General features: G+C 38.9%; 2 protein-coding genes across 15 annotated transcripts in view; one reads left to right on the top strand and one right to left on the bottom strand.

Moving 5' to 3' along the window:
* Positions 1–13274, top strand: part of ART3 (ADP-ribosyltransferase 3 (inactive)) — a 139001-nt gene extending 125727 nt beyond the window's left edge. For 11 of the 13 annotated variants that reach the window (XM_070458290.1, XM_070458294.1, XM_070458292.1 and 8 more), the window contains 9 exons: positions 3749–3781; positions 4695–4721; positions 5690–5719; positions 7868–7900; positions 8476–8508; positions 9144–9176; positions 10940–10972; positions 12248–12277; positions 12887–13274. In XM_070458290.1, the coding sequence (XP_070314391.1) occupies positions 3749–3781; positions 4695–4721; positions 5690–5719; positions 7868–7900; positions 8476–8508; positions 9144–9176; positions 10940–10972; positions 12248–12277; positions 12887–13017 (383 nt within the window). In that variant the 3' untranslated portion in view covers positions 13018–13274. Of the gene's footprint in view, positions 1–3748; positions 3782–4694; positions 4722–5689; positions 5720–7848; positions 7901–8475; positions 8509–9143; positions 9177–10939; positions 10973–12247; positions 12278–12886 lie in introns of those variants that run through there. The other 2 variants (XM_070458286.1, XM_070458288.1) reach the window with 2 other exon arrangements.
* Positions 13275–15269: 1995 nt separating this feature from the next.
* The window catches only part of NUP54 (nucleoporin 54), a 30155-nt gene continuing 25659 nt past the window's right edge, over positions 15270–19765 (bottom strand). For both annotated transcript variants that reach the window (XM_070458284.1, XM_020894656.2), the window contains 3 exons: positions 18279–18398; positions 17850–17960; positions 15270–15896 (listed from right to left, as the gene is read on the bottom strand). In XM_070458284.1, coding sequence (XP_070314385.1) covers positions 15768–15896; positions 17850–17960; positions 18279–18398 — 360 coding nt within the window. In that variant the 3' untranslated portion in view covers positions 15270–15767. The remainder of the gene's footprint in view (positions 15897–17849; positions 17961–18278; positions 18399–19765) is intronic.

Below are 19765 nucleotides of genomic sequence, written 5' to 3'. Positions count from 1 at the left end.
CAAAACACTCTCCGACATAAATCACAGCAGGATCCTCTATGACTCACATCCCAGAATTTTAGAAATAAAAGCAAAAATAAACAAATGGGACCTAATGAAACTTAAAAGCTTTTGCACAACAAAGGAAACTATAAGCAAGGTGAAAAGACAGCCCTCAGATTGGGAGAAAAGAATAGCAAATGAAGCAACAGACAAAGGATTAATCTCAAAAATATACAAGCAACTCCTCCAGCTCAACTCCAGAAAAATAAATGACCCAATCAAAAAATGGGCCAAAGAACTAAACAGACATTTCTCCAAGGAAGACATACAGATGGCTAACAAACACATGAAAAGATGCTCAACATCACTCATTATCAGAGAAATGCAAATCAAAACCACAGTGAGGTACCATTACACGCCAGTCAGGATGGCTGCTATCCAAAAGTCTACAAGCAATAAATGCTGGAGAGGGTGTGGAGAAAAGGGAACCCTCTTACACTGTTGGTGGGAATGCAAATTAGTACAGCCACTATGGAAAACAGTGTGGAGATTTCTTAAAAAGCTGGAAATAGAACTGCCATATGACCCAGCAATCCCACTTCTGGGCATACACACCGAGGAAACCAGATCTGAAAGAGACACGTGCACCCCAATGTTCATCGCAGCACTGTTTATAATAGCCAGGACATGGAAGCAACCCAGATGCCCATCAGCAGACGAATGGATGAGGAAGCTGTGGTACATATACACCATGGAATATTACTCAGCCATTAAAAAGAATTCATTTGAATCAGTTCTAATGAGATGGATGAAACTGGAGCCCATTATACAGAGTGAAGTAAGCCAGAAAGATAAAGACCATTACAGTATACTAACACATATATATGGACTTTAGAAAGATGGTAACGATAACCCTATATGCAAAACAGAAAAAGAGACTCAGATGTATAGAACAGACTTGTGGACTCTGGGAGAAGGCGAGGGTGGGATGTTTCAAGAGAACAGCATTGAAACATGTATATTATCTAGGGTGAAACAGATCACCAGCCCAGGTTGGATGCATGAGACAAGTGCTCGGGCCTGGTGCACTGGGAAGACCCAGAGGGATCGGGTGGAGAGGGAGGTGGGAGGGGGGACTGGGATGGGGAATACATGTAAATCCATGGCTAATTCATTTCAATGTATGACAAAAACTACTGTAATGATGTAAAGTAATTAGCCTCCAACTAATAAAAATAAATGGAAAGAAAATAATAAAATAAATAAATAAATAAAAAAGAGAGTCCTCCCTCAGGATCCACCTCCTGGAGTTTCACCGCCTGACTACTCTACATACTAATGGGCCACCCGGCATGTCTTTCAGGCTGAGAAGGGCTGTGAGGAGGAAGCTGTCAGCGCATCTCTCTCCACCTTGATGCCTAGCAAGCCAGCAGGTTTGCACACCTCACAATCAGAGCCCAAGCCCTGCAGCTCCTCTGACCTCCCAGCAGACAGCAGGCCTTCGCAGAGTGAGGGCCTACCTTTGCAGAGTGAGGGCCTACCTTTGCAGAGTGAGGGCCTGCCTTTGGAGACCCTCCCTGCTTCACAGATCCCTCCCCAGGCTGCCTATCCCATCCTGATGCCCTTTATTTTTTTTTCATTCCATCCGTGGGGATCTTTTTCACCGCTTTGGTTGTGTAAGAGCTCTTCAGACAGCTTCCAGTTGGTTTTTTGTGGGAATTGTTCTACATATGTATTTTTGATGCATTCGTTGGGATGAAGCGAGCTCCATGTCCTCCAACTCATCGTCTTGATCTCTCCTCCAACCCTGCTACTTCTTTAGAAACCCAAAATAGTTTGATTCCTGCTGCTGAAAACCCTAATGGCAAATTAAACCTAGGCTCAAAAAGAGAGGAGAAATGCAGTCTCATATAAATGGATCTGTGTTAAACATTAAGAGATACCTGTTTTCTACTACGGGATTCCCTGGTGGCTCAGTGGTGAAGAATCCAGTGCCAGTGCATGAGATGGGGTTTGATCCCTGGGTCAGAGAGGTCGCCTGGAGAAAAAAATGGCACCCCACTTCAGTATTCTTGCCTGGGAAATCGCACGGACAGAGGAGCCTAGCAGACTACATTCAGTGGGGTCTCTGACTTAGGTAAACAACAACAATCTACTAAGGATGAGGCTCTCAAATTTTTTTGCCTAAAAATCACTTAGCATGCTTGTTTAAAATGCAGATTTTAATGCAGTGAGAATGCAATAAAGTTATCTTTCCCAGAAACTATGTATCAGTAGTCCCGGCTAGAGTCTTAGAATTCACAATTTTAATGAGTGCCCATGTGGTCCTGAGGTATGTGATTGGAAGACTATATTTTGAGAACATGAAAGTGTTAGTCACTCAGTTGTGTCTGACTCTCTGTGACCCCATGGACTGTAGCCTGCCAGCCTCCTCTGTCCATGGGATTCTCCAGGCAAGAATACTGGAGTGGGTTGCCATTTCCTTTTCCAGGGGATCTTCCTGATACTTTGAGAAACCTGCTCTTAATTTGTGCTATAGAAAAAAGATGAAGGCTTTTAAAATTCCCCAGTGCTTGTACCCAGGCTGAATCTATCATGTTTGTAGCTTTTTCATCCACAGTTCCCCTCACCTTCACCCTTCCCTCAACTAAAATTTCTGGGTAAGGCTTGCACCCACTCATCACCTGCTGAGACAACATTTTCTAGTAGTCTCTAGAACTTTCAAAAAAAACTTGTATAGCCAAACACCAAGGTTGGCCTCAGGGTACCATCCAGATTCTTACAGATTTCCTGGCCAGTAGAAACTGGACCAAGTCACCTGGATTCTTGTTGAAACTCCATAAATGGAGCAGGATCTGAGAGCAGTTATAGATGAGCATGTCTCATAGTGAAGCTGGGTGTTTCACACCCACTTCTTAGATTGAGAGGTTCATCCTCAGGGAGTTGAAGTTCTAGATGAGGTGTGTGAGCTAACCAGACTAAGAGAAGAGAACAGAAGAGAACATATGACATCTGGACCTTCCTCTGGTGTCTGGGAATCCCTCCATGACTCATGCTGGCACTAAAACGAAACACCCTCTCGCCGAATTTCTTGGTTTACCCTTTGTTGGGCAAGCTAGCAGATTCCCCCTTTATGTCAAACCTCAGAGGAGTCACTGTGGCACTCACTGATGACTTTCTAGGGCCTCACAAGCAGGAGGATCACGGGCCTTGTACACATATACCGTTCAATGTCATGTTCCTGTTCTCAAGAAACGGTGCATTTCCTTACGCACAGATCAGTGTTCTAGGACCCGTCAGCTTCATTTCTCTATATGAATGCAAAGGGTGTTTGTTCATGTGTTCTAGGGTCTTGAAGCTCTGATTGAGATTCTTTTCCTCCAGTGGGTATAAATTGTCATAGTAAAGGGGTAGATTACCTGTTGATGATATTTAGTATCTGAAGAGAGGGTTAGTTAAACAGATAAATTTTCTGCTAATTTTTTCAGACTAATCAGTCCGTTTGGATGGGATTCTGGAGGTTATTTGAAGTAATCTCCCAAAAAAGACATAAATGAGGAAACTGAATTCCAGAAAAGATAGGTGTTGTATCTAGATCTGCTGCTCTCTAGTGACTATACTATGAAACAAAAATGTAATTTACTTCCCACTCAGTTATAAGTCTGATAGACTCAGAGCTTACAGATTATAGTAGCAACAGACCAATTTAAAGTTTTTAATAGGGTGAGTTGTGTCTAACTAATAAAACTTTATCTTTGTGTTTCAGGACTAAAAACTGAAAGTTGTGTTGAGAACATGGGTAAGATATGCTCTGAAGTATTATCTCTGTAATGGGAATTTTATCAGTGTTGTTTCTCCCTGGAATAGGTCAGAGCCACCCTACTATACTGTCACACTGTCAGCCCTTGCTTTCTCAAGGCTGAGTTGTGCTGCCTCTCTTACCTTCTCGGGGAGGGGGGGAGTGCAGGGATCCACCTTAACCCTGCCCCAGCTTTGCCTGTGGCTGTTCTCTCAAACACTGCATTTGCCTCGGGCATGCCCACTCTGACCCCAGAGCATCACTACAGGAGCTTCAGGGCTCCTGAGAACCCCTACATGACTCCTGTGCACAGAGTTAGACCCATTCCTGTGTTCTGGCATCTTGGGAAGTGATATTTGGGAGACTGAAGGAGGAGTGGAGTGAATATAGCTCAAAGGGAAAGACTCGGGGGGGAGGGGGGACAAAATGATAACTTGGTCTGCTTCCTCAGAGGAAAATAGGAGAATATAACAAAAATAATCTTTCTTAGAGGACCATGGGAAAGATTTGGAAAGGTAAATAGGAATTCTAAGAATGTTCAGGAACAACATCATCAAATTAGATTCAACAGATTTGAACTGAAGTCGCCAGGAAGTGCCTTGGGCTGGTGCATACTTTGGATGGATCCTATTTGAAGATTTCTTTGTTTAAAAAGTTTGAAAAATAAGGGTCCATTTCTACCTGTCTTCCTGGCTAGTTTTTCTGTGAATTCTTCTTCACGTAATTAAAATGAATCTGTAACCATTTGTTTTCAAGACTGAAATTTTATATTTCTCATATTGCCATATTTTGTTTGTATCTTGAATGTAAGTCAACCCAAATCTTTATAATTAATAAGCATGTAAAAATAGACTGAACCTGACATTCACTTCTGAGTATAGTACTATGTAATGAAAGCATGTTTGTATTTTAGACTATTTTCAACCTGTCTACAACCCTGGTAAGTATGCTCTAATTTTTAAAAATAGCCTCTACATGGGTGTTTAATAGCTCTTTCCTGTTCAGCAGATTCCGTTCTTAGCTGGAGAAAAGGAGTACTTTGCACTTATGAAGGAGTAACTTGGCAAATATGAAGGGAGGAAAAGAATCTATTCTGGGGAAATTTACCTCCCTTCAAATGAGAGGGTGGGCTCTCTGGAGGTCTGAACAATGTGGGAGTCAGGTTGGTGGGACCCAAAGAGCTAGGTGCTCTTGACAGGTCCGAGGTCTCTTAATAGCTAGAGCTCTATATTAAGTCATTGAGGTTAGCCTGTGTGACACCAGACATCCAGATGAAAGTATAAAAAGTTAGTATTTTTGCCTTTCTTAAATAAGCTGGTGTTTGGTATCATTTGACTAAAACGTCTGGGTGTAGATGCTTCCCTCTGCCCTCGCTAAGTTTCCACGTATGGTGATATGGCTTGGGTCACTTCTTTTTATCTAAGTTCCTTATTACATGTTTGGTCCATGTGGCTACAGTGTGAAGAGAAAAGTTTTTAGTCTTTTCTTAAGTATGCAGTTTACTTGATGTTTGGAAGGTATTTCCTGTCCTTGTGTGAAGCATTTCATGCATCTGAGGACTTGCTTAGTAACACTTATTGGCTCAGGCAGCCCCAAGTTTTACTGGTCACTTCACAGAGACTTCAGCTACCTCTTCAAGACAGATGTTTTTCTAGCTTGTGGCGATTGCTAGAAGACTTGCTATATGTAACAGTTTTTCTTGGTAGAAGGGGCCAGAGGACTGGTTCAGCCCTTTTAGCCAACTGTGTTTAGTTTGTAGCTGACACTTAAATTTAGTAGCATTAGTTTACTGGATATCAAGTGGATCTTTATGGCCATTTTACTTTAAAGTAGTTGTGCTGTAACTATGATAACTCCCAGTTACTTTGGTCTATTTTTGAAACTGATGAGTTTCTTTTTGTAACTTAGGTGAGGAAAACCAGAAGCTGGAAAACCCTGGTAAGACATTTTCCTAAACTCTGGAAGCTTACTTAGATTCGCAGGGCAACTTCCTTAGGTGTGGGAGCAGGTGGACATGGAATGGTAAGGAAAAGTGGGAAGAAGGCAGAACCCACCTTTAGCTTACAAGTTTGATGTATCAGAGGCCCTCCTGAGTTCCAGGTACCCTTCTTTATAAGGATGGTGCAGCAGCTCTCTCTGTCTCCTAACTAACATCATCCCAGTAGAACAGTTAGAGACATGACATGTGGAACTAGTTCTAGAGAACCTATTATTTTTTGCTTTATACTAGTACAACTGAAGTGACTTAGCAGCAGCAGCAGCAGCTGTTACATGGATAGAGGAAGGTGTGATTAATTGTTTCACGAACTCTTGTAACCTAGGGTGTTCATCAGGGGCATAAAAATGACATTTTTTCCTAAATTAAAATGATTATATATATATACACACACATATTTATATATATGCCAAAATATACATGTGTATATATGTGAGTATATATATAATCATTTATATAGATAGTTGCTATTAGCTGTATCCATTTAATATTTAGTAAATTCTAAAGTATAACTCATTCCCAAGTTTTTTGGTCTTTTTAAAAATAATATTCTTCAAGGGTGCTGGGATGCAAAAACATGCTCATAAATTACTGGTGAGATTATAAATTCAAACTTCTCTGGAGGACAATTCCAATAATTTGTATCACTAGTCTTAAAATGTCTGTATGTTTTAATCTAGCTGTAACACTTTTAGGTATTTGTCCTAAGGAAATAAACATAAAAGTTTGTGTACAAAATATGTATAGAAATGTTTGTACGGTGTTATAGTAGCAAAAATTTATAAATAAACTTCGTATCCAACAGTTAGACATTGTTAAATAAGTTACATTCTTATTATGAAACACTAACCAATTTAAAAATCGTGTTTTCAAAAAATATCTGAAGATATGTTGCTGTTGTTTAATCACTGAGTTGTGTCCCATTCTTTGTCACCCCATGGATGCAGCCCACCATTCTCCTCTGTCCATGGGATTTCCCAAGCAAGAATACCTGGAGTGGGTTGTCATTTCTTTCTCCAGGGGATCTTCCTGACCCATGGATCTAACTCATGTCTCCTGCCTTAGCAGGCAGATTCTTTACCACTGTGCCACCAGGGAAGCCCAAAGATAAGAAAGTACTTATAATACAGTGACAGTAAAAACCACAGGATAAAAACAAACTCTACTCAATAGTCTGCAATGGCCTTTATGGGAAAATAATCTATGAAAGAGTGGACATATGTATATGTATAACAGATTCACTTCACTGTACTTCTGAAGCTAACACACTGTAAGTCAGTTATACTCCCAATAAAAATTTTTAAAAAGGATAAAAACAGCATATGGAATATAATGTCAAATTTACTTTACAGTGTCAAAAGGAACAAACTTCCCTTTATAAGATAAATAAGTACAAGGAATTATAATGTACAACATGACTATAGTTAACAGTTGTATGGTGTATTTGAAAGTTGTTAAAAGAGTAGATCCTAAGAGTTCTCATTACAAGGGAAAAAAAAATTCTTTTTTGGCATTTATATGAGATGCTGGATGTTAAACTAAACTTCTTGTGGCAGTCATGCCACAATATATGTAACTAAGGCCATTATGTTGCACACCTTAAACTTTGCAGTGTTATGTCAGCTGTATCTCAGTAAAATTGAAAAAGGATTGAAAATGTATGTAGCATATACACATACATATATTATAGCAAAGAGACAAGAAGGAAATGTACCAGTATTAAGGATGAATAGCTCTGATATCTGGGATTATGAGTAATTTTTAATAAATTCCTGTATTTTTCTAGATTATCTATAATTACTTAAATAATCAAGAAATTTTATTTTTAAAAAATAAATCATGACAAATATAGGTCAGAGTCTAAAAAATATAAATCAATAAGAGATATTTCACGTAATCTAGAATGTGCCTAGATCACTGGCCATAGTTCTCTCTGTAAGTTAGGCACCAGTGTGCTAAATCTCTTTCCTTTTTACCCAAAACTCTAAAAACTTTGGGAATGGGTCATCTTGCACTTGTAAATAGTTACATAAGGTTAATTTTCAAGCTTACTGCATTTATCATGAAATAGTTCCTGTTCTCATCTTTAGAAATGAAAAGCCAGGAATCCACTGTCTTTCCTGGTAAGTGATCCTTTATTTACTCTCTGAGACTAACTGCAAGGATAGGAGGAGATGTGAGGACTCCTAGAACTAAGGACATTATTGGACATGTAGAGTTTGAGGAATAAGTTAAGCCAAAACAGAGGAACTCTAGTTATTGAGAGCTGCTTATGTTCCATGTAATAATATATTTAGCACTTTTATAATCATCACTTACTACAAACGTGCAAGGTGTTTTTTTTTTTTTTTTTTTGCATAAATAAGGGAGAGAGAGAGCTAATAACTGTAATGACAATAGAACTAAACCAAGCAGAGTTTTAGACCCAGTACTGTTTCATTAAAAAACTGGTGTATTCAGACTGCCTTATGAAGATAAGGTTGGCTAGATCATGAAGTCCTTGAAGTCCGGCATCAGGAGTTTGGGCTTTGTCCAGTCTGAGAGTGAAGAGCAATTAAAAGGTGTTTTTATTGTTACTGTTCCCTACCCCCACTCCCCCCTTTTTAAGGCTTGGAGATGGGGGCTGGTATACACAAAAGGGAGCATTAACAACTCTAGATAGTTGATTAACATTAACCAGATTCATTTCTGTCTTCAGGTATGAAAAGCCAGGAAGCCACCCAGATACCTGGTAAGACAGCTTTATTTACACTCTTGGTCCAAGTATGAGAAGAGAAGGATTCCTCTGGGTATTAAAGAGAATATTGTTATGAGGAAACTAGTCATTAATATTTCCCTTACAGCCTCCTTCCTACCTGTCATTCTACAAAATTTTAGCTGGAGAAGAGAGTAGGAAGGTGCCTTTCCTCCCTAATGTGTGTGTGCGTTCTTGGAGCAGGACAGTTAGCTCTGTTGGGGGCAGGCGGAAGGCAGGCTGCTGCAACCTGGATGCATGCAGTCAAGTCTTAGATTCCACAGCTAAAGGTATTTAGTAGAAACTTCGACTTTATGCCAAAGCTGATTGTTAGCTTTGGCTATTAATAAAAGCATCTCAGCATCTAGGATCTGCCGGTAACTAAGCATAGTGTTCTCCTGGCGCAGAGGCAGACTTAGTGAGGCGCCATGACAGAAGGCCTTTCTGAGTCTGGCATGGATTTGCACAGTGAGGGTTCGGGTAGCCAGAACTTTGTAAGTAAAAGCCAGAAGCTGCAGTGCGGGTGCGATCTCTGGTGCTTGTATCACTTGAGTTCGTGAGACAAGAAGCTGTTTGAAAATTGTACTTACTGGAATAAACTGCAAGTCACTGAAAATTTCTTTCTCATTTAGGAATGAAAATTCCAGAATCTTTTTCACTACCTGGTAAGCACTTTTAGGCATGCTGGAGAGGAGACTGCCAGTCTGGGAAGTATAGATATAATTGTCACAATTAGATATGCAGGGAGGCTAAGTACTTTGCGCAAGATCACATGAGTGAAAGATCTAGGTTCTTATAACCAAATTGTTGTTCAGTTGCTAAGTCATATCCTACTCTTTGTGACCCTGTGAATTACATTATGCCAGGCTTCTCTATCCTCCAGTATCTCCTAGAGTTTGCTCAAACTCATGTCCATCAAGTTGGTGATGCCATCTAACCATCTCATCCTCTGTTACCCCCTTCTCCTGCTCTTAATCTTTCCCAGCATCAGGGTCTTTTCCAGTGAGTCAGCTCCAGATCAGGTGGCCAAAGTATTGGAGCTTCAGCTTCAGCATCAGCCCTTCCAATGAATGTTCAGGGTTGATTTCCTTTAGGATTGACTGGTTTGACTTCCTTGCAGTCTGAGGGAGTCTCAAGTGGGTAGCTGTTCCCTTCTCCAGGGAATCTTCCTGGCCCAGGGATCAAACTGCGGTCTCCTGCATTACAGGCAGATTCTTTACTGTCTGAGCCACCAGGAAAGCCCCTGTGATCAAGAACCAGTTTCTTAAAATTTATGATTCCTCAAGTGTTTTTCCAGTATACTTATCATGCATATTTAACCTACCTTTAAGATATAACCATGAAAACAAGTATTTTAAAAAGTGTGAGGCTGTTGCTGAAGGCAAGGCTTCTGACGGGCCTTGATTTTCTGTGGCCAGAGAAATTGAACAGTGTGACTCCTGTCAAGTCAAAAGGACCTCAGAACTTATGCTAACAGGGTAGGAAAAAATATTAAAAGACTCTCAAACTTAATTTTTATCTCTGAGACAGGGAGAATGTTAAGAAAAAATAAAGACATAATCTAGTATTTTACCAGAGAGCTATGGACTGTAATAAAACTTCTTTATGCCTAAGAATTGTCATCTTTCAAATGTGGCTAACACACATATGTTGCCTTATGGAGATACCTGTAAGGACTATAAAAACACAAAATCTCAGGGTGCAAGCCCCTATTCAGTGCTTAACCCTTTCTTTTGAATTCATAAGGTGTTTTGAAAATAATTTTTGGTAGGTTTTGTTCTTATGGAATGATCATCTGTTAAGGAAATTAGATTTCTGGCATCTGCTAAATGACATCTGTCCACACAGCACTGAGCTTCGCTTAACGTTGCTACCTTTGGGTACTATGTGCTGTGTGCAGGAACCAGCCGTTCACAGTTCACAACCTAAAACCTGACTGACCCAGGGAGAGGTTCCAGCAACACGTTTATATTCGCCCAGATTTGAGTGAGTGAATTGACTTGGCCGCAGCTTTGAAGTGAGCCTCTAATGACACTTATCGCACACTTTGTCTGTCTTCGTTCAGCTCCCTGGACCTGAGTTGACATAGTACTCTCATTGGCACCTTACTAGGCACGCTGGGTTTTGAAAGGCAGTTGCTTAGCCAGGTATGGGGGATGCACATGGTCTGTGAAGACAGATCCAATTTCATGAAGTCTCTCCTCTGCCATTTTCCTCTTGGTAACTTTGTGTAAGTTATTTCACTTTTTCTGGACCTCTGCTTCTGCATCTGTAAAATGATGAAAGCTTCTGTCTTGCAGGACTAAAGTCCTAATTTAGGATTAAAGTCCTAATGAGATAAAGCACTGTGAAAACAAGTGGTGGGTTAAAATAGTAAATGGTAGTTTCCTTTATTATTATCTAAATAATAAATCTTTTTCTCATTTAGGAATAAAAATGTTACAACCAGATGAAAAACCTGGTAAGTTCTTTTTCTAAAATTCTTTTATGTGTGTGGGGGTGGAGGCACCACGGGGCTCTGAGTCCCTCACTGTAATCGCTGAGCTCCATCTGAGGGTCTGGAGAGGGGACACTCAAGCTGCGCAGCTTGACATCCAGCCTGCACGCCCCAGGGAGGCGCTGAGGACCCCTTCATTGTGCAGGCAGACTGCTCGCAGGGCTCCATGGGTCGGGCAGAGACAAAGGCAGCTGACCTGAAGCTAGGACAGGTTGCCTCCCGCTGCGCCTGTCCCAGAAGGGACAGGTTTCTCCAGGTGAGCAGGCCACTGAGGGAATCTGTAGTCACAGGAATGGCAGTGTCAAGGAGGGATGTGTGTGCCCTGCTCAGCGTGGGACATGCTTTCTGCACTCCCTTACTGCACTCTCCATGTCCTCCAACAATAAGCCACTCGGTTTTCCTGGGACTGTTTTGTATTGTGTGTGCCCTTTCTTAGAAAACTGTCTAGTGCAGGCTTTTTTAAAGGTGATGTCAAAACATGTACACAGAATCTCATACAATCCAATAAGAGATGAAAACATGGAATGTAGAGAAGTTAAGGAACCTGTAAAAGGCTAGAATGAGACAATCAAGACCCAGACTTCTCAAGTTTTGTTCATTTTCTGTTGCATGACCCTTGTCTCCCAGCTGGATGTAGTTACAGAAAATCCACCTCTAATCTGGGCTTCTAGAATTGGCATTTGGCTTCAGAGACATCAAAATATGGCAATATTGCAATATTTTAATTTTAATACACTTGGAGTTGGAATAGCATAGTAATTAAGAGCAGAGGCTTTGAACGCAGGTATTGCTCCCACTGATTACCAAGCATAAAAGTTGTGATTTTATGCAACTTTTGGGGAACAAACATCTGTATTAATATGGATAACTCTACTACCTACTAGGACTGTAAGAAGTAAAAGTGTTAATGTACATTAAGTATTTGGTCAATGTGTGACACAGTAAGCACTGAGTAAATGGTAGGTGCTATAGTTGCACTTCGGAATCTGAGTTTAATATATAAAAAAAACTTTACTATAAACAAAATTTTAACTTTTTAAAATGGAAATACACACATTGTAAAGAAATTTCAAAGCATGCAAATAAGTAAACTTAGACCTTCCCCCCAATACCTGTAAGTCTAATATCCTGCCCTTTAGTCCCACACCCAGAGATAACCAAGTTTGCTTAATCATTTATTGAGATTTTTTTTCTCTTTGATGTACAATGCAATTAACTGAACATCTGTTTCTATTTTAGAAGACAAAAGCCAAGATATCAACCAGCCTAGTAAGAACTATTTCTTTTCCTTAGTTGATAATGTCTGTTTCTACAATATACAAAAACTGAGAAAGTTTTTCAAAAAAAGACACCAATCTCGAGTTTGAAGCATCCTAACAGAATATAATGTCACATCCAAATACTTGTATGTGTGAATGGTGGGGGCAACTTGATTTTGTTTCTTAGGCAGTGATTTTCAACTGTATATAGAGACTACTTTTTCAAGCAATGGTTCTCAACTCTATCAACCCATTTCTTTTAAAACAAATATTTTATAACGGTATTCTGAAATAAAATTCTTAGATAAGACCCACTTGCACACATAAAAAAATCAAATGATGTCCTAATGATATAACAAAAAATCACTTCTGTCTACTTAAATACTAAAAAGGCTGTGGAAACCTGGATAAAACCTAGATCAGCACACCTTGATGATATATATGAAAATATAGCCCCCAGTCTGTAATGAACTGTATTTATTTCAAAGTTGTCCTGGTTAGAAGTACTTGATGTATGTTTCTGATCTAACTTGTCTGTTCACATATTCAGGAAATATGGTGTCAGTGGATGAAATGTGATACTCAACGTGTGTCAGTGACTGTGTGTTCTCATTAACAGCTCCAGGCCCAGCGGTTCCTGTTCCAGGTCCCAAAAGCCATCCCTCTGCATCTTCTGGCAAAATGCTCCTTCCCTGGTGTGGGACATTCATCATTTTAATCAGTGCTTCTGCTATCTCAGTCGCTCTGTAGTCTGATACATTCTTTACTTGTACTTTACATTGTACTTGAAATACAACTACAGGCATCCCACAGAAATCATCAAAAGGAATGATGTATTTTTCACTTGTTGGTCAACATTCAGTTAATGAAACGTGAATTTGTTATTCACTTAGCAAATCTGGTAGTAAACCCAGATATCATAGAATTTGTTTTTCACTTATTTCTATATTAATTTTGATTGTAAAAAAACTGTATACTTTAAATTCAATAAAAGACCTTTAATTTCAGTAGAATTGCCAGATACTAAAATATCAATAATGCTAGTGATTAACATGAATTCCTGAATTAGAATTTTAAAGGTGTTTTACTCATCTTTAAAGGATCAAACTTTGACTTCAAATAGTATGTTTTTTCAGTCTCTTTTCCTTCTATATATGAACACTTTGTATTTTTACAAACACAACATTTGACTAAGTATTTCACATACATAGTCCCTAACTTGAACCTCATATTAACCTAGGAAAGCAGACAGTACTAAATGAATGTGTGGGCTCAGTAAGAAAGGAGAGTGAGGTAAGTACAGTAAGGCGCTCTTTTCCCCAGAAAGACTGGCTGAATGGTAACTGGTTTAGGCGTGGGCTTTGATAAGGGACACTTGTTTACACTGCCAGTGTTTCAAAAAGAACTGAAGGCCATTTTCAGAGATCCAGAAAAACTTCATGAAGTCTAAACTAGGTGTTAAGGGTTCAGCGTGCTTTAATTCTACCATTCACCTCTCTCCATGTTGAGAATTTTGAGTGAACTATCCACAAGAACCATTATCCAGTTCACAGAACTTTTATAAATTGTGCTGGAGAGCACAACTTCGTCCTGAGGCCAAAGTTAGTCTGATTTCCATCCAAATCTAGAATTTGGTTATCATTTGCTTGGCACACAAGTCAGGTACAGACCAGGGCCACTTATCTATCTAACCAGCTTCATGAACAAGGCCTGTAGCCTGCCTTACACATGCAGTCACCAGCAGAATTGAAACTTAGGAGGCTAAATGGACCTGTCTTTAAAAGGCAGACCCTGAGCCCTATTTAGGGCTTGTGAAATTAGAAATTAAGAATATGACAGCACGGAAAATTACAGGCTAGAGGTGAGCATGGTTAGCCATCTGTCCAACAGAGATGTTGCTCTGAGGAGCAGTTCTCATTTGTTAAATCACCAATTCTTCCTGCAGTAAGAGGGCGTGCAGAGGGGCAAACGCCTGTCACCTTTGGCTACAAGGATGAGAAAGACAGGTGTTAGAAGAAACAGCCCATGAGCCTTGTTTGTGTCTGCTACACAACTGTTAGCTAGTCTGCATCTGGACAGATTCCTCCAGTGGTATCTCAGAGGGGGCTTCTGGATACACAGCACACCACACTCCTCGCCATCCTCATGGTAACACAGTGGCAGGGTTCATAGGCTGTTGATGACACCTCTCACCATAAGCCAAAGCATGATGCAGAAATGCAGAGGGAAAGCATTCCAAGAGGGGCTAACATGATGCAGTGAGATGTGCCATGTGTAGTCAGAGAAATTGCTTAAATTCTCTGGTTTTAAAGAATTACTACTGCACATTACCATGTCTAATTTAGATTTTCCAGTGTTTTCAGATGCTAATGATGTATTAGAGAATTCTTTATCCTAGATGATATATGATGTATTCTATTTGCTGTACACTGGTCAGAATACATCAGTATTAAGGGTGAAGTGAAAGTCTGTCAGTCGTGTTCAGCTGTTTGCGATCCTATGAACTGTAGTCCTTGGAATTCTCCAGGCCAGAATACTGGAGGGGGTAGCTTTTCCTTTTTCCAGGGGACCTTCTTAACCCAATCAAACCCAGGTCTCCTGCATTATAGGCAGATTCTTTACCAGCTGAGCCACAAGGGAAGCCCTTCACCTTGAGGGTGAAGTCAGACTTAAAACCAGGTTAAAACTGAAATACTTGAGTTGTGATTATGATTTAATACTTGTATGAACATCAATCATCTTTCTCCCAGAACCAAATAAACAAAGCATCAGACAGAATTATATAAAAAGTAATTATAATCAAGAATTTATTTATGTTTTCATATTTTTTAGAAATAAAGAGGTTTAAAAAACAAAAAAAGGTGCAAAAATGATAAAATGTAATTCTTCTGTTATATCCTAATTGCTTACGTGTGTTCTGCAAATTCCAAATAAGTAAAATAATATAAAAATATATCTTCAAATCTTTATAGAATGAAAAGAAAACCACATTAATCATTAAATACTCTTGGATTTTCTTTACTCCTCCCACAGATGAATTCACAAATATAAAAACTGACATTTACATTCTGAAGTACAAATCTCCAGCAGCCAAGTAATTATACAGTTTATTTTGTTATGTGCAAAGTAGACATTTCGTATTTACTTGCTATGGAAAGCAGAGTACAGGCTCAATGGAGAATAATCATTAAACACTGATTATTTTTAAGAACAATGCTATTGTAAAAATGTACAATAGTAAATATTTTTGGTAATTATGTATTTCTCTTTTAAAGTAATTACAGCTTTTAGATATAAATCTTTCAAAGACTGTCTCTGAAGAGCAGTGAAGTGACTGTTATTTTAGATTTGATGAATAATTTTCAGTAACCTTCTCAAAATCCAAGTCAGGAGAGAGGATTGTTTTTTTACCCCTCCACGTGGTCAGTTTCATTTTTAAAGAAGGCCTGATGTAACAGGAAGATGTATTTCACAAACTTTTAACACAAGTTTGTGAGCTGTCAACTGAAGACACCACCTCTGATATGGATGGTTTCATTCAATCCGTGTTCTACCAACTTGATATCTTCTAAGTCATCTTTTATGATGCTAATCAAGTGGCTAAGGCCTTCCTGTTGTTGTTTCAAATGCTAGAAGGAATCAAAAAAATATCAATGTATTTCTCTCTTAAACTGCAAGCTACTTACAGGAAAAAGGCTATTTTTCATTATTTTACTAGCAACACAGGACTCAGTCGCTCTCATATGCATGTTTTAAAAATCTGTACTGTATCTTTTGCTAACACTTTTAAATACAGTTAAATACTGTGAAAAGCAAAATCAAATATGTAATATAGCAAATTTTACAAAAGATGCAGATTTTAAAGATTCCTTTTATCAACCTTTGATAAAAAACTAGTTATATTAAAACAATTCAAGAAGGTACTCAAATATAGATTAACAAAATAATCATTCTGAAAACTGAGGATTTCCATATTTTAAAGTACAAACTGATGATAATGGTGGTAACTACTATTGCTAACATTTCAGGTGTTTATATTATTCCCAATTTTATTGCATACATAAACTCATATAGTTATTCTGATATGTTGGAATTGTTCTCAAGTTAATTATGAATATAATCAGGTATATGTATAAATTAAAAGACGCTTACTCCTTGGAAGGAAAGTTATGACCAACCTAGACAGCGTATTAAAAAGGAGAGACATTACTTTGCCAACAAAGGTCTAGTCAAAGCTATGGTTTTCCCAGTGGTTATGTGTGGATGTGAGAGTTGGACTATAAAGAAAGCTGAGCGCCAAAGAATTGATGCTTTTGAACTGGGGTGTTGGAGAAGACTCTTGAGAGTCCCTTGGACAACAAGGAGATCCAACCAGTCCATGCTAAAGGAGATCAGTCCTGAGTGTTCATTGGAAAGACTGATGTTGAAGCTGAAACTCCAATACTTTGGCCACCTGATGTGAAGAGCTGACTCATCTGAAAAGACCCTGATGTTGGGAAAGACTGAAGGCAGGAGGAGAAGGGGACGACAGAGGATGGGATGGTTGGATGGCATCACTGACTCAACAGACATGAGTTTGGGTGAACTCCGGGAGTTGTTGATAGACAGGGAGGCCTGGCGTGCTGCAGATCATGGGGTCGCAAAGAATCACACAACGGAGTGACTGAACTGATCTGATACTTTTTGAGAACCCAGGAGACAAACTAGTTTTTAGTTGCATAAAACAGCAATATTCATTCTAATGCACATAATAAAATTAGATAAATAACGACATTTATAATTACCTAAAATCCTCAGGCCATGCCAATTAGTCCTATCTAATATGTTCCACAAAGTTTGCCATCTTAATATATTTTTTTAGATGGTTGCTGGATGGATGGACAGTTTTCATTAAACCAATCTGTATTTATACTCGTGAAAGTAAGCCAAAGTAGTACTTCCTAATGTTTTCATAGAAGTGAGCCTTAGACAAGTGCTCTGAGGTCTTGGCTCCTGCAGCCTCCACCCAGGTCCCCTGAAAGCTGATGGGATCAGTAACCCTCCCCTCAGCAACTACCAGTCTACTCTTGGGTACACCATATAAATGGAATCATACAACTTCTGTCCTTTCAAATAACTGGCTTACTTCACATAATGTCTTCAAAGTTCATCCATGATGTGTATGTGTGTGTGTATAAACTGCCTGCCATTTTAAGGTTTATATTCCATTGTGTACATATAACCATATTTGTCTACTTACCCATCTGTGGACACCTGGATTGCTTCCACTTTGGCTACTGTGAATAATGCTTCTATGAACATGGGCATGCAAATATTTGAGTGACTGCATTCAATTCTTACAGGTGCATACCCAGAAGGAGAACTGCGGGACTGTATTGTAATTCTGTGTTTATATTTTAAGGAAGCACTTTTCACAGCGCCTGCTTGTATCACTGTACATTGCCACTAGCATGCACAACAGTGCCATTTTCTTCACATCCTCTAAATGTGTGACTTTCTGGAGGGTGTTTTGTTTTGGATAATAGCCATCCTTATGGATATGAATTCACCTTTTAAAGAGTGCACTCTAGTGGAAAACTTACCTGCTTGATTTCTCGTAACAGATCCGCATCTATGTAATATCTTTCTTCAGATTTGACTGCTCCAAAGTGATTCTGCATCCTGATTTGGGACATCAGTTCATTTAGTCGGCCCTTAAAAATAATACTGAGTTGAATTATAACTGCTCACAACAGCAACCGTTTCTAAGAGATTGTTTTAAAAGGATGGATAGTACTCTAATTAAAGGTGTTTTAATTCTCCTTTTGTACCTTATTTGAAACATTAATACAATCATACAATTAATATAAGCCCAGAATATCATGATTTAAGAGTCTACTTTAGAAAGGAAGTTTTAATTAAAAAAAAAAACAACACGTATTTAATAAAGAACACGTACTTGGTCTTTCTGAAGACCAAGTAACATTTCTCTGCTGAGGCACCTGAAACAAATTCTAGCTTTATGGTCTTACCTTAAACTGAGTAGGGGCATTTAGTTCACCCTGAATTGTATCTAGCTGAACTCGCAACTGCTCTTCATCAGCTTGGATGGCATACCCACTCTTCCTCTGAATTTCCTGTTTGATTAGGACCTACACAAAGAAAAGCCCAACAAGAACAATAGAATTACCTCTCTTCAGTTATGCAGGTAATTTTATTACACATCAACGGTTGAAAGAAATTAGCTAAATACACTCACAATAGCTAGAATCATAACAGTTCAAGATTTGAATTATGTAGCCCACTCTTATTAGGCAAATAACATGAATTTACTTTTAATGACTACATAATTTTCATAATTAGCCAATAATTTACTTAAGTATTCTTATATTGAGGGGGATATATTGTTTCTAGTTTGGACCCTCTGAACAATGCTATAATCAGTTTTGTGTATATATATATATACACACACACACATATATATATGTTTTACATCTTTATTTACTGGTATAGACTGCCATGAATTCAAGATTGCTGGGTTTAAAGGTAGGTGTGTTCAGTCTTCAGAGGCTGCTAAATTGCTTTGCCAGATATCCTAGCAACTTATATATTCATAAAACACACAAGATTACCCTTTTCCACACATTAGTGTCAGCAATAGGTAATGACATTTAAATTTTTTCCAATCTGATGAGTACTAAAGCATCACACAATTTTTCTTTTTTAAAATCTGCATCCCCTTGATTGTTTTTTCTTTCTTGGCCACTTGGCTTCTGGGATCAGTTAGGATCTTAGTTCCTTGACCAGGGATTGAACCCAGACTCCCTGCAGTGGAAGTGGGGAGCTTTAACCACTGGACCAGCAGGGGATTTACACCCCCACCTTGAATGCTGAAGGACCATCTTCCACCAGTTAAGAACTACTCTGCAGCTGCCCTTCTGTGAATTGCCTTTACACATTCTTTGCCTGTATTTCAACTGGGGTCTTAGGGGTCAAAATGTAGCACCTCTTTGTAAGATACAAATATTAACACTAAAATCAGTGCTGTTTGCAAATTCACAGTTTTCTTTTTCTAAAATCACGACTACTGACAAATGGCTTCTGTTTTCTTTTGCTATACAAAATTTTTGCTAGCCAACTTTGTTTTACAGTTTCTGGTTTTCTTGCTACACATCTCTTCAATCCCTAGGTGGTTCATGTAGCTTCATAAATTTCTTAAGAGTTAAGTCTTTAATACCCTTGTTTTTGTACATGGGCTTTCCCTGGTGGCTCAGATGGTAAAGAATCTGCCTGCAATGTGGGAGACCTGGGTTTGATCCCTGGGTTGGGAGGATTCCCTAGAGGATGGCGTAGCAATCCCCTCCAGTATTCTTGCCTGGAGAATCCCCGTGGACGGAAGAACCTGGAGCTAATTGGTATATGGTGTGATACAGTGGTCAGATTTTCCAGATGGATAGACAATTACTCTTAGCATTATTTATTAACCCACTGAATTGAAATATTTTTTTCATATTAAGAT

This window comes from Odocoileus virginianus, chromosome 29 (genome assembly GCF_023699985.2).
Source record: "Odocoileus virginianus isolate 20LAN1187 ecotype Illinois chromosome 29, Ovbor_1.2, whole genome shotgun sequence".
Lineage (NCBI taxonomy): Eukaryota > Metazoa > Chordata > Mammalia > Artiodactyla > Cervidae > Odocoileus > Odocoileus virginianus.
This window is presented reverse-complemented; position numbering and strand designations above follow the sequence as displayed.